Source organism: Carcharhinus amblyrhynchos, chromosome 6 (genome assembly GCF_965287045.1).
Source record: "Carcharhinus amblyrhynchos chromosome 6, sCarAmb.v2.hapA, whole genome shotgun sequence".
In the NCBI taxonomy this organism is placed as follows: domain Eukaryota; kingdom Metazoa; phylum Chordata; class Chondrichthyes; order Carcharhiniformes; family Carcharhinidae; genus Carcharhinus; species Carcharhinus amblyrhynchos.
Genome location: NC_137329.1, coordinates 323,735 through 337,819, shown reverse-complemented (window position 1 = coordinate 337,819; position 14,085 = coordinate 323,735). Strand labels below are relative to the sequence as shown.

The 14,085-nt window shown below is 43.3% G+C and overlaps 1 protein-coding gene across 2 annotated transcripts in view; it reads right to left on the bottom strand.

Moving 5' to 3' along the window:
• Positions 1 to 14,085, bottom strand: part of caprin1b (cell cycle associated protein 1b) — a 237,663-nt gene that overhangs the window by 153,690 nt on the left and 69,888 nt on the right. For both annotated transcript variants that reach the window (XM_080189836.1, XM_080189837.1), the window contains exon 6: positions 7,050 to 7,184. In XM_080189836.1, coding sequence (XP_080045962.1) covers positions 7,050 to 7,184 — 135 coding nt within the window. The remainder of the gene's footprint in view (positions 1 to 7,049; positions 7,185 to 14,085) is intronic.

The window sequence follows — 14,085 nt, the reverse complement described above, 5'->3', positions numbered from 1 at the left end:
GGCCGAAATTGGACGCAGGTCCCTGGTGCTGTTAGGCAGTAGTGCTCACCGCTGTGCCGCCCTTAGGCTGATTTTGAGAGGAGTTAAAAGGAGGCTGGAAGAATAGTCTAGTTGGGGTTAGCAGAAAAGAATCTCCCATGTAAACCTCACACTTAAGAACAGCTTCATTTCTGCTGCCATCAGACTTTTGAATGAAATTACTTCATATGAAGTTGATTTTCTTTACACCCTAGCTATGAGTGCAACACGACATTTTGTAACCTCTTCTTTCCTTCTCTATGAATGGTATGCCTTGTCCGTATTCCACGCAAGAAACAATACTTTTTACTGTATACTAATATATGTGACAATAATAAATCAAATCAGTTCTAGAAATAGATGTCACGCAGGTGGGAAAGGAAGGAAGGAAAGAAAAAGGCCATGGGAAGTGGAGAATAACTCCAGACTGCGTCTGGGAGAAAAAGTGTCTACTTAAGAGGACGGCGTCAAATATGTGGGATTTTCGGTCACGTTTAAAGTAATATGGGGGATCTTTTTTGTTGTTTAAAAAGTAAGTTGGTTACTAAATAGCAGTTTGTCAATGTTGCTTTAAATTTTTTTGCTAAAAAAGTCTAAAAAAACTTGAAACCTTGACTTGTCATGCTTTCAGTCAGTCACCAGTAATTCAAATATCTCTTCACATAGAACTCAGAAATCCACAGTACAAACAGGCCCTTCAGCCCACAATTTGCGCTGATACTATCCCTACCTACTAGGCCTACCCATAACCCTCAATCCCATTAAATCCCACGTTCTCATCCAGAAGTCTCTTCAAGAAAGGGAACAGGGATAGTCCGGGAAATTAACGACCAGTGAGTCTGACCTCAGTGGTTGGTAAGTTGATGGACAGGATTCTGAGGGGCAAGATTTATGAGCATTTAGAGAAGTTTAGAATGATCAGAAATAGTCAGCACTGCTTTGTCAAGGGCAGGTTGTGCCTTACGAGCCGAGTTGAGTTCTTTGAAAATGTGACTGAACACATTGACAAAGGAAGAGCGGTGGATGTGGTACACATGGAGTTCAGCAAGGCGTTTGATAAGGTCCCCCATGCAAGACTTCTTGAGAAAGAGAGAGGGCATGGTATCCAAGGGGCTTTGGCCTTGTGGATCCAGAACTGGCTTGCCTGCACAAGGCAGAGAGTGGTTGTGGATGGGTCTTTTACTGCATGGAGGTCGATCACCAGTGGAGTGCCCAAGTGTGAGGTGGTCCACTTTGGTAGGAAGGACTATTACTTACGGGGCGAAAAACTGCAGCAGGCGACGGTGCAGAGGGACCTCGGGGTCCTTGTGCATGAGTCGCAAAAACCCAGCTTGCAGGTGCAGCAGGTGGTCAGGAAGGCAAATGGGATGCTGGCCTTCATAGCGAAGGGGATTGAATATAAAAGTAGGGAGGTCTTGCTGCAGCTGTATAGGGCATTGGTGAGGCCGCAGCTGGAGTACTGTGTGCAGTTTTGGGCGCCGCACCTGCGCAAAGATATTTTGGCCTTGGAGGGAGTGCAGAGGAGGTTTACTAGGCTGATACCGGAGTTGAGGGGGTTGAGCTATGAGGAGGCGCTGAATAAACTAGGCTTGTACTCGTTGGAGTTTAGAAGAATGAGGGGAGATCTCATTGAGACGTATAAGATGATGAATGGGATGGATAGGATAGAGGTGGAGAGACTCTTCCCACTGAAAGAAGACAGTAGGACTAGGGGGCACAGCCTCAAGATAAAGGGGGGGCGTTTTAGAACGGAGTTGAGGAGGAACTTCTTCACTCAAAGGGTGGTGAATCTCTGGAATTCTCTACCCGTTGAAGTGGTGGAGGCTGCCTCGCTAAATATTTTCAAGAAGCGGGTTGATGGGTTTTTGATAAGAGAGGGGATTAAGGGTTATGGGGAGAGGGCCGGAAAGTGGAACTGAGCCACGACAGATCAGCCATGATCTTATTGAATGGCGGGGCAGGCTCGAAGGGCCAGATGGCCTACTCCTGCTCCTATTTCTTATGTTCTTATGATCTGTTCTAGGGCCCCTGCTGTTTGTCATTTTCATAAATAACGTGGATGAGGAAGTGGAGGGATGGGTTACTAAGTTTGCCAACGATACGAAGGTCGGTGGTGTTGTGGATAGTCTGGAGGGATGTCAGAAGTTGACACAGATAGGATGCAAGACTGGGCGGAGAAGTGGCAGATGGACTTCAACGCGGATAAATGTGTAGTGGTCCATTTTGGCAGGACCAACAGGATGAAGGAGTATAATATCAAGGGTAGGAGTCTTAGCAGTGTTGAGGAGCAGAAGGATCTTGGGACGCTCAAATGGGCCTCGCAGGTGAAGGATGTAGTCAAGAAGGTGTATGGTGTACTGGCCTTCATTAATCAAGGGAGGTAATGCTGCAACTTTATAAAGACCCTTGTCAGACCCCACTTGGAGTACTGCGTGCAGTTCTGGTTGCCTCACTACAGGAAGGATGTGGAAGCTATTGAGAGGGTGCAGAGGAGATTTACAGGGATGTTGCCTGGATTGGGAGGCATGCCTTATGAAGATAGGTTGAGGGAGCTAGGTCTCTTCTCCCTGGAGAGACAAAGGTTGAGAGACAACCTGATAGAGGTTTATAAAATGTTGACAGGAATAGATAGGGTGGATTCTCAGGCTATTTCCCAGGGCTGAAATGGTCACTATGGGAGGACACCGGTTTAAGGTGCTGGGAAGCAAGTACAGAGGAGATGTTGGGGGTACAGAGGGTGGTGAGGGATTGGAATGCCCTGCCTGCTGCAGTTGTAAATGCGCCTAGTTTGGGGGCGTTTAAGAGATCCGTGAATAGGTTTATGGATGGAAAGGGTTTGGTTTAGGTTAGAGGGTCATTGCTTTTTAACTGGTCGGCGCAACATCGTGGGCCGAAGGGCCTGTTCTGCGCTGTAATGTTCTATGTTCTATGTAAGTTTTTCACTCAGAGGTTGGTGATGAGTGGAATCGGCTGCCATCGGTGGTGGTGGAGGCCAACATAGAACACTACAGCACAAACAGGCCCTATGTTAAAAGGCCCCAACGAGTTGGCCTCCACCACCACCGATGGCAGCCGATTCCACTCACCCACCAACTTCTGAGTGAAAAACTTACCCCTGACATCTCCTCTATACCTACTCCCCAGCACCTTAAATCTGTGTCCTTTCGTAGCGACTATTTCAGCCCTGGGAAATAGCCTGTGAGAATCCACCCTATCTATACCTCTCAACATCTTATAAACCTCTATAAGGTCACATCTCAAACCTATCCTCATAAGGCATGCCTCCCAATCCCAGCAACATCCTTGTAAATCTCCTCTGCACCTTTTCAAAAGCTTCCACATCTTTCTTGTAACGAGGCAACCAGAACAGCACACAGTACTCCAAGTGGGGTCTGACTAGCATCTTATACAGCTGCAGCATTATCTCCCGACTCCTAAACTCAGTCCCTCAATTAAAGGCGGCTAGCACACCCTACGCCTTCTTGACCACATCTTCCACCTGTGAGGCCGATTTAAGAGTCCTATGGACCCGGACGAATGGTACGCCTTTACAGCGAGGGGGATAGAATATAAAAGCAGGGAGGTGTTGCTGCAACTGTACAGGGCACTGGTGAGGCCACAACTGGAGTACTGTGTGCAGTTTTGGTCGCTGCACTTGAGGAAAGATATATTGGCCTTGGAGGGAGTGCAGATGAGGTTCACCAGGCTGATACCGGAGATGAGGGGGTTGGACTATGAAGAGAGACTAAATAGACTGGGTCTGCACTCGGAGTTTAGGAGGATGAGGGGGGATCTTATAGGGACACAAGATAATGAAAGGGATAGATAGGGTAGAGGTAGAGAGATTCTTCCCGCTCAGAAAGGATAGCAGGACTAGAGGGCACAGCCTCAAGATAAAGGGAGTGGGGGGGGCAGTTTAAATCGGAGTTGAGGAGGAACTTCTTCACTCAAAGGGTGGTGAATCTCTGGAATTCTCTGCCCGTTGAAGTGGTGGAGGCTGCCTCGCTAAATATATTTAAGTCATAGGTAGATAGGTTTTTGACAGACAAGGGTTATGGGGAGAGAGCGGGAAAGTGGAACTGATCCACTTCAGATCAGCCATGATCTTATTCAATGGCAGAGCAGGCTCGAAGGGCTAGATGGCCTACTCCCGCTCCTATTTCTTATGTTCTTATGGACCCCAAGGTCCTTCTGATCCTCTACACTGCTAAGAGTCCTACCCTTGATATTATACTCTTTCATCACACTGGACCTGCCAAAATGGACCACTACACATTTATCCACGTTGAAGTCCATCTGCCACTGCTCCGCCCGGTCTTGCATCCTACCTATGTCACGCTGCGACTTCTGACATCGCTCCAGACTATCCACAACACGACGAAACCTTTGTGTCGTCGGCAAACTTACCAACCCATCCCTCCACTTCCTCATCTAGGTCATTTATGAAAATGACAAACAGCAAGGGTCCCAGAACAGATTCCTGGGGCACTCCACTGGTGACCAACCTCCATGCAGAAAAAGACCCATCCACAACCTCTCTGCCTTCTGCAGGCAAGCCAGTTCTGGATCCACAAGGCAACAGCGCCATGGATCCCCTGCCCTCTCACTTTCTCAAGAAGTCTTGCACGGGGGACCTTACTGAACGCCTTGCTGAAGTCCACATAAACCACATCCACCGCTCTTCCTTCGTCAATGTGTTTCGTCATATTTTCAAAGAACTCAAACCAGGCTCGTAAGGCACGACCTGCCCTTGACAAAGCCATGCTGACTACCTTTGATCATTCTAAACTTCTCTAAATGTTCATAAATCCTGTCCCTCAGGATCCTATCAACTTACCAACCACTGAGGTTAGACTCACCAGTCGGTAATTCCCTGGGCTATCCCTGTTCCCTTTCTTGAACATAGGAACCACATTCGCAATCCTCCGGAACCTCTCCCGTCTCCACTGATGACGCAAAGATCATCACCAGAGGCTCTGCAATCTCTTCCCTCACTTCCCACAGTAACCTGGGGTACATTCCATCCAGTCCTGGTGACTTATCTATCTTGATGTTATTCAGAAGTTCCAACACATCCTCTTTCTTAACGTCCACATACTCATTCTTTTCAGTCCGCCACAAACCTGCAGTACAACCACCCAGATCGTTTTCCACCGTGAATACCAAGGTAAAGTATTCATTAAGCACCTCTGCCATTTCTACCGGTTCCGCACAAACTTCTTCCCCTTCACCTGTTATAGGTCCTATTCCTTCACATCTCATCCTTTTACTCTTCACGTATTTGTAGAACGCCTTGGGGGATCTTACCTGCCAAGACCACCTCATGACCCCTTCTGGCTCTCCTAATTTCCTTTTTAAGCTCCTTCCTAATACCTGTATACTCCTCCAGATCCTTAACATCGCCTAGCTCTCTGAACCTTTAAAAAGTTGTTGCAGTGATTGCAACAAATGGGAGGCAAAGGCAGAATTCAAATCCATAGGCTGAACTGGACTGCAGTGATTCAAAGCGGCAGCTCACCACCACCTTCTCAAGGGCAACTAAGGATGGGCAATAAATGCTGGCCAGCCAGCAATGTCCACGTTCCACGCACGAATTAAAAAAAAGAGATGCGGGATTTGTCAAGGTTTAAACAAACAATTTTAGTGACTTTCGATGTATGGATTGTCAAGTTAATATTGTATTTATTGCTGAGAAAGTCTGCGAGTGCCTTGCAACAGTTAACAAAGGTCAAATTAAAAACTAGAAATAGACAAATTGAAGCGGACAGAGAAAAGCAATATACTGCAGATGCTGTAAATCGGAAATAAAAACAGAAAATGCTGTATAAACTCCAGAGAAACACAGTTCATGATTCGAGTTCATATGACCCTTCCACAGAACTGAAAAGGGATAGAAATGTGATTAATTATATATTTGAAGAGGGAGCTGTGGGCAGAATGGAGTATTGGTGATAGGTCAGTGTTAAGCAGCGAATGACAATGTTTTGGAAATGAAGAAACGTGGCTGTTAATGGTGTCATCAGAGACTGAACAACGTTAATAGAATAGGAGAGCAGAACATGTTAATAGGTCAGTGCTTAGAGGCAGCAAAACAAGTTTAGTTTATTTATTAGTGTCACAAGTTGGTTTACATTAACACTGCAAAGAAGTTACTGTGAAAATTGCCACATACAATCTCAAACTACATACACTTTATAAAAGTAAGTGCTAATTTGAATATTTAAATAAAAGTCACATTCACTCACCCACGCAAAATAGAAGGACAATTTGCAGTCAAGTCGTCAAGTCTTTGCTCATAGACAATGAAAACAAAGGATGGCAGGAGCAATTATTTTTGCTTGTGTTGACACTGCTTTTTCAGGTAAAATGCAGTCCAGCTGAGCATATAACTATCTGTTCTAAGCAACTATTGTTCTGCAGGAAGATGTCCAGGTGCTCGTTTTCATGGGTCAGATGTGTGTACACGATGGAACCTTCCAAAATTAGATTTATTTCCCATTTTCTCCCCCCAAATTCCTGACAAAACAGATTTAGGTGTTATAAAACTAGGATTTTCCACTAATGAGGCAACACTACCAAGACCATTCTTCTAAGCTTCCAGATGATCAAGAAGATAAAATCAAATAAGCAATACTAAAACAAACAGGACAAAGCTGAGGTTCAATGGTTAGATCTTGGGGGAAGTCACATTGCCCAGGGTGGCATTTTGAGCTTCAGTGTTAAAGAGCAACATATTTCCAAATTATTTAAAACGAGTTATTTAAAATGCATAACCTATACGAATCTTTAAATCCATATTAAAATACCTGATGTAAGTGCAAAACGTTTGTGATTACTAAGGCATGGATACACCTATAGGGGGATCGGGGGGGGGGGGGGGCGGAGAATGCCAATCAACCTGGACATCAAGGCCTACAATGGAACAGATGTTGTAGCCGGCATGCATGAAAGAATCAATATAACACATTGAAATCCATACATTAAAATGCAAGTACCCTATTTAACGAAAAAAGATCACACAAGTTGTTTACCAGGTTCTGGGGGCTGTTCTTCAACAGGCACAGGGGATGGTTCTTCTTCTTCACACACCCCATTCTGGTGATTATGAATGCTGTCAAAGTAACCACTCTGCAGAAGTCTGTTGACAATCGCCTTCAGGTTCTTATCTGGAAAACAGAATTTACTTCAGTGTTTGACTATCGTGAAACAAACACTTTACATTGCTCATTCTTGATGTCATTTAGAATCGTACATTGCAGAAGAGGCCATTTGGCCATCAAGTCTGCACCGACACATTGAAACACCTCACTTCTCACCTATTCCCATTTACCAGCAGTTGGCCCAAAGCCTTGAATGTTATGACGTGCCAAGTGCTCATCCAGGTACTTTGTAAAGAACTTGAGGCTACTCTCCTCTACCACCCTTCCCAGCAGCGCATTCCAGGCCATCACCAATTTCTAGGTAGAAAGAATTTTCTCTGCATCCCCCTAAAGCTCCTGCCCCTCACTTTGAATCCATATCTTGATCAATTGGGCCAGTGGGCTGACGAATGGCAGATGGAGTTTACTTTAGACAAGTGCGAGATGATGCATTTTGGTAGACTGAACCAGGGCAGGACTCACTCAGTTAATGGTTGGGCACTGGGGAGAGTTACAGAACAAAGAGATTTAGGAGTACATGTTCGTAGTTCCTTGAAAGTGAAGTCACAGGTGGACAGAGTGGTGAAGGCAGCATTCAGTATGCTTGGTTAGGACACTCAGGAGATGGAATGTCTTGTTGAGGATGTAGAAGATGTTGTAAGCCACGCTTGGAATACTGTGTGCAATTCTGGTCATTCCATTATAGAAAGGATATTATTAATTATTAAACTAGAAAGAGTGCAGAAAAGATTTACTAGGATGCCACCAGGACTTGTTGGTTTGAGTTATAAGGAGAAGCTGGATAGACTGTAACTTTTTTCTCTGGAGCTTAGGAGGCTAAGAGGTGATCTTATAATAGAACATAGAACATAGAGGTAATCTATAAAATAATGAGCGACAGATCAGTTAGATAATTTTTCCCAAAGACAGGGGAGTCTAAAACTAGAGAGCACATGTTTAAGGTGAGAGGGGAGAGATACTAAAGTGGCCAGAGGGGCAATTTTTTCACACAGAGCTTGGTGAGTGTCTGGAACAAGCTGCCAGAGGTAGTACTAGAGGCAGGTACAATTTTATCTTTTAAAAGCATTTAGACAGTTATATGGGTATGATGGGTATAGAAGGGTATGGGCCAAATGCAGGCAATAGGGATTAGCTTATGGGTTTTTAAAAAAGGGATAGCATGGAGAATTGGGCCAAAGGGCCTTTTCATGCTGTAAACCTCTGACTCTATATCCTCTGATGACTGACCCTTCAATGGAAGTGAAAAGCTGCTCTTTATCCATCCTGTCATGCCCCTCAATCTTGTACACCTCAATCTTCTCTGCTCCAACGAAAACAATCCAAACCAATCTAATCTCTCTTCATAACTTAAATGTTCCATCCCACGCAGCACCCTGAGGAATCTCCTCTGCATCCCCTCCAGTGTAATCACTTCCTTCTTATAATGTGACAACCAGGACTGCACACATTACTCCAGCTGGGCCTCACCAAATATACAACTATACAACTGCAACATGACTTCACTGCTTTTGCAATCTATGCCAAGATTGAAAAAGGCAAGTGCCCCATATGCCTTTTTTGCCACCCTACTAATGCCTTCCTCTTCAGAGATCTGATGGATAAACATGCCAAAGTCCCTTTGTTAGAAAGAACTTCCTAGTGTCATGCCATTAATTGAATATTTCCGCGTCAAATTACTCCTTCCAAAGTACATCATCTCACACTTTTCAGGGTTAAGTTCCACCTGCCACTTATCTGCCCATTTGACCATCCCGTCTATGTCTCCTTGCAGCCCAAGACACTTGACCTCAATGTTAACCACTAGCCAATCTTTGTGTCATCAGCAAACTTATTAACCCTACCCTCCCCAAATAGTCATCAATGTCATTTACATAAATGACAAACAATAGGGACCCACAGATCTCCATGATACACCACTGGCATCACTAAGTCAGCCTTCTGTTATCACCCCACTGTCTCCTACAACTGAGCCAATTTTGAATCCATTTTATCAAATTACCCTGTATGCTGCGTGCATTTATCTTCTTTAAAAGTCTCCCATGCAGGACCTTGTCAAAGGCTTTGCTGAAATCCATAAAAGCTACATTAACTGCAGTACCGTCATCTGCGCACCTAGTCATCTCCTCAAAATATTCTACCAAAATTTGTTAGGCATGGCCTTCTTCTAACAAAGACATGCTAACTATCCCTGACCAAGCCTTGCCTCTCCAAATGGAGTTGGTTCTGGAGAGAATCTTTCTCCAATTGTTTCATTGCCACTGATGAGAAACTCACTGGTCAGCAGTTCTTTGCACACCATGGGCTAAAGCACTTCATTTACCCATCAGAAATAATCAAATTGTGTTCTTATCTGGAATTTTATACCATGTAATGAATGTCTTAGTTAAAGTGAACTTTATCCAATTTTATATACTGCAGAAATTTGCAGCCAAACTTTATAACTAATCTAACTTCAAATAACAAATTCTTACTTTTTTTAAAAATCTAAACAACAGGCTCAATTTCAACGATTCATGCCAGAGCCATAAGCCATTTCTAAGAAGGGAAAATGTTCGAGCATGTCCAATTTAAAACTTGTTATTTTTAAAACGTGAACCAAATACTCCAGTGGGAAATATAATGCAGATAGCAAGATGTACATATATCTAAATATTTGATTAATCCAAGTTCATAAAAGGACCGGAGCTCCAGAAGTTGAAATCAGCCCAACTGTAGAACTCCACAGCGAGACACAACTGACTAGACTTAGAAGAGTGAACTAACTGGCCAGAGTTCTGACCTGCATGTAATTAGCAGAAAAAAACCTCAAAAGATGAACAATGCCCAAATTTCACATGGTTAACATGCACACCAAAAAAGTGAAGTTATTTTCAGGGTGGAAGGGGAAGGAGGAATCTGATAACTTGCCTCAGTCATAGAAAACACTCATAATGACAAGTATAGAGAACAAAGAATGGTATAGCAAACAGGTCCTTCAGCCCGCCAAGCCTGCGTCGATCAAACTGTTCCTTTTATTCCCAGTTCATACATGTGTCTATCCAGATAAGTCTTAAATGTGGCTAACATGTCTGCCTCAACCACCTCACTCGGCAGCGCATTCCAGTATGTAAAAGAACTTTCCCCCATACATCTCCACTGAACCCTCCCCCCCTTACTGTGAACTCATGCCCCCTTGTAATTGTCATCTCTGCCCTGGGAAAAAGCTTCCAACTGTTCACCTTATCTTTGCCCCTAGTAATTTTGTACACTTCCATTAGATCGCCCCTCAGCTGCCATCTTTCCAGGGAGAACAATCCCAATTTATTCAATCTCTCCTCAGAGCTAATATTCTCCACACCAGGCAAATTCCTGGTAAACCTTTCCTGTACTCTCACCAAAGTCTCCATGTCCTTCAGGTAGTCTGGTGACCAGAATTGGACACAGTATTCCAAATGTGGCCTAACCAACGTTTTATACAACTGTAACATAATTTGCCAACTTTTATATTCAATGTCCCGTCTGATGAAGGCAAGCAAGCAATATACTTTCTTCACCACCTTTTCCACCTGTGCTGCCACTTAAGGACCTGTACTCCCAGATCTTGCAGTGTGTCTATGCTCCTAATGGTTCAGCCATTTGTTTTCTAACTCCCACTTGAATTGGATCTACCAAAATGCACCACCTCGCATTTGTCCAAAGTGAATTCCAGCTACCATTTCTCCACCTAGTTTTGCGGTCTGTATCCTGCTGTATTCTCCGACAATCCTCACCACTATCCGCAACTCCAGCAATTTTAGTTTAATCCGCAAACTTGTGAATCAGACGAGCTACCATTTCTTCCGAGTCATTTATATATATTACAAATGGAAGAGTTAAAGACCTTCATTTGGAAAAACACCCTTCCACCACTACCCTCTGCTTATGGCCAAGCCAGTTGTGAATCCATCTAGCTAGTTCACCCTTGATCCTGAGGGATTAACCTTTTGTACCGATCTACCATGAGGGACCTCGTCAAATGCTTTACTAAAGTCCAGGTGGACAACCTCCACAGCTCTTCCCTCATTAATCGTTTTTGTCACCTCCTCAAAAATCTCATTCAAAATAGAGACATGACCTCTCTCATACAAAACCCATGCTGTCTGTTGCTAATAAGACCATTCAGTTCCAATAATGATGACCACAATAATTATTGCAGTATTTTATAACACTGTTGTTTAAATATTAAAATGAACAGGCTAATCACTAGATTTAAAAATCAATTTCTATCCAGTCAGCATTCCCTGAAATTTTATTCTACAAAAATTGCTCACTGCGCATTCGTTCTGCTACAGTTTAAATGAATGATTTATGACTCGCCATTTCACTTCCCCACACTGGCTCTGTCACTTCAAAACTAATTATATCTACTTCCTATAAAACCAAAGTTCACGGTCAAGAACAAAGAACAGCATAGCACAGAAACAGGCCCTTCGGCCCACCAAGTCTGTGCCTACACAGATGCCTCCTTAATCTAATACTTTCTTGCCTCTACATGGTCCACATCCCTCTATTCCCTGCCTATCCTTCTATTCCAGATGCCACTTGAACATTGATTATTCTCGAACGAAGGTCATCCTGGTTCTACAAATTATTCTGTGCTGAATCACTGAGGCTCTTTACAATAAAATTTTCTCATTTTCTGCTCTGTACTTTCATGATACCCTTCACTCATTATTCACTCCTTTTTCAACGATTCTAACTATCTTGCTCATCAGTATCCAAAACGGAAAAGCAGTTGGAGAGCAAGATGGCCGCAGGAAATTCCAGCGCTACCTGCCTGTTTCTTAGATACTTTAGTGGTCACCTATTCCCTCTTGACTGTGTACTACTTAACGGTGTCATGACCACCTCTCTAAACATGCATTCAAATAATCCTCACCCTTATGGATGCACCATAGGGACCATTCAAGTTCCACAACCCGGAGCTGAAATTTCTGCAGCTGATGACACTTCCTGCAGATGTAGTCATCAAGATATCAAGGCTAAATGAGAAATATTTGTTCTTTGACCTGCTTGTCCAAGATCAAAATGTGTGGATGTGGTTCGGTGTCAATCGGTAAACTTTACTCCGTAATTCACGTTAGGGCATTTATTTATGCTCAAGCCATCATCCTGGATAAATTACTTTTATCTTATTCATAATTAACAAATCGTACTAGTCAGGATAAGCTTACTACTATTTATAAACCTTACTTATGCTGACAAAACATTACAATTACAAACAGATGACCAACTTGAAAGACAAACAAGCACAGCCAATGTATGTTCCCCTATAATGTACACCTTGGATTTTGTTTTAGAATGCAGAAACTGCTTAGAGGTTATCCCCCAGCTTCTCAGCAACACTCAGTGAGCTTCTTCTCTCTCCCTCTATTCTTTTGTCCCGCTATTTTCACAGACTCTGAATGAGCTTCCACTCTCAGCGCATTTACCCCCATTCCCCTTGCCTCTTCTTGGAACGAGTTTCCGTGCTCTTCTCTCCACACTTTAACCACCACCACCGCCCCCCCCCAACCCCCCGGCCCCTGCAGTTCTGGCCCATTCTGAGTGAGCTCATGTGCTCTTCTTTCTGCACTTTTATCCCAGCTGTTCTTGTCTATTGTCAGAATGAGTTCCCACTCCCTTCTCTCCTTATTTTTACCCTCTGCTCTTCTTGCTCATTCTAGTTCATCCTACACCTTCAGATCATATGCCCTCAGTGAATAATTTCAAATGTCAACTGAATTCAGCTGTTAGCAAATGTGCTTCTGAAGAAGAATATCGTCGCTTCAAGTTCTACTCCAGGATTTAAAAACAATCTACATGGAAAACACTTCCAGTACAATCCCGACAGTTCTGTGCCACCAGATGTGAGGTTCTTCAAATGAGACAGGGAATTGCTGGTTATGATGGATAAAAATACACACAATTCAAACAAAGCTAAAGTTTTCTGGACAATGCATTAAACACAACAGATTAACTGAACATTCATTGCATTTGGTGTGTGCAGTTCCTTGGTGTCCATGAGTTATCTGTCACAAAGTAAAGCATAGCACAGGAGGTTATTCAGCATACTGAGTTTGTCAACTCAAAAAGTAATCTAGTTAGCATCATTCCCCTCCAAACTAGAACATAGAAACATAGAAGACAGGAGCAGGAGGAAGCCAATTGGCCCTAATCTTTTTTCTTATTCAGGTTTTTATCTGATTCCGTTTGAAAGCTGCTACTGAATCGGTTTTATTACTTTCAGATAATGGGTGGGGATTCACTGGCCATTAACACCAGCAGGATTCTCCTGTTCTGCTGCAACGAACATAGATTTGACTGAGTGCCAAATTCTCTGTCCTCTCTGGCAGTGGCGGCAGGGCTGGAGAATTCCAGTCAGTGCATTCCAAACCTTAATATTCAATAGTAAATTTTTCCATCATGCTACTTCCGTTTCCATCAGAAAATGCTGTGGCAGCTGTACTGCTGCGTTCACTTGCTGTCAATGTTTTTGTCATTTTCCCAAATTCAAAGCATTGCATTGGAAGAAAAAGCAACTGTCTTGTTTAAAGGAACAACCCACTCTACATACCTTATAATTAGGTTTGGTAATAATTGCATTTAACTTCTATCATATGTAAATCAGTTTACTTTTGTTCTCTGTAGAGACTGTTAATGTCTTAAAAAGAAATTCGAACATCCGGTAATTTACTGAAAGAACGAAGCCACTTGATGCTGCGGTTTAAAGATAAACGGATTTCACTATACAAGAATCATGCAAATACAACTAAATAAAAACTGTTTTAAGCAACTACTTGAAGCTTATTTATTTGTGTTGCAAGTAGGCTAACATTAACACTGCAATGAAGTTACTGTGAAAATCCCCTTGTTGCCACAATCTGGTACCTGTTTGGGTACACTAAGG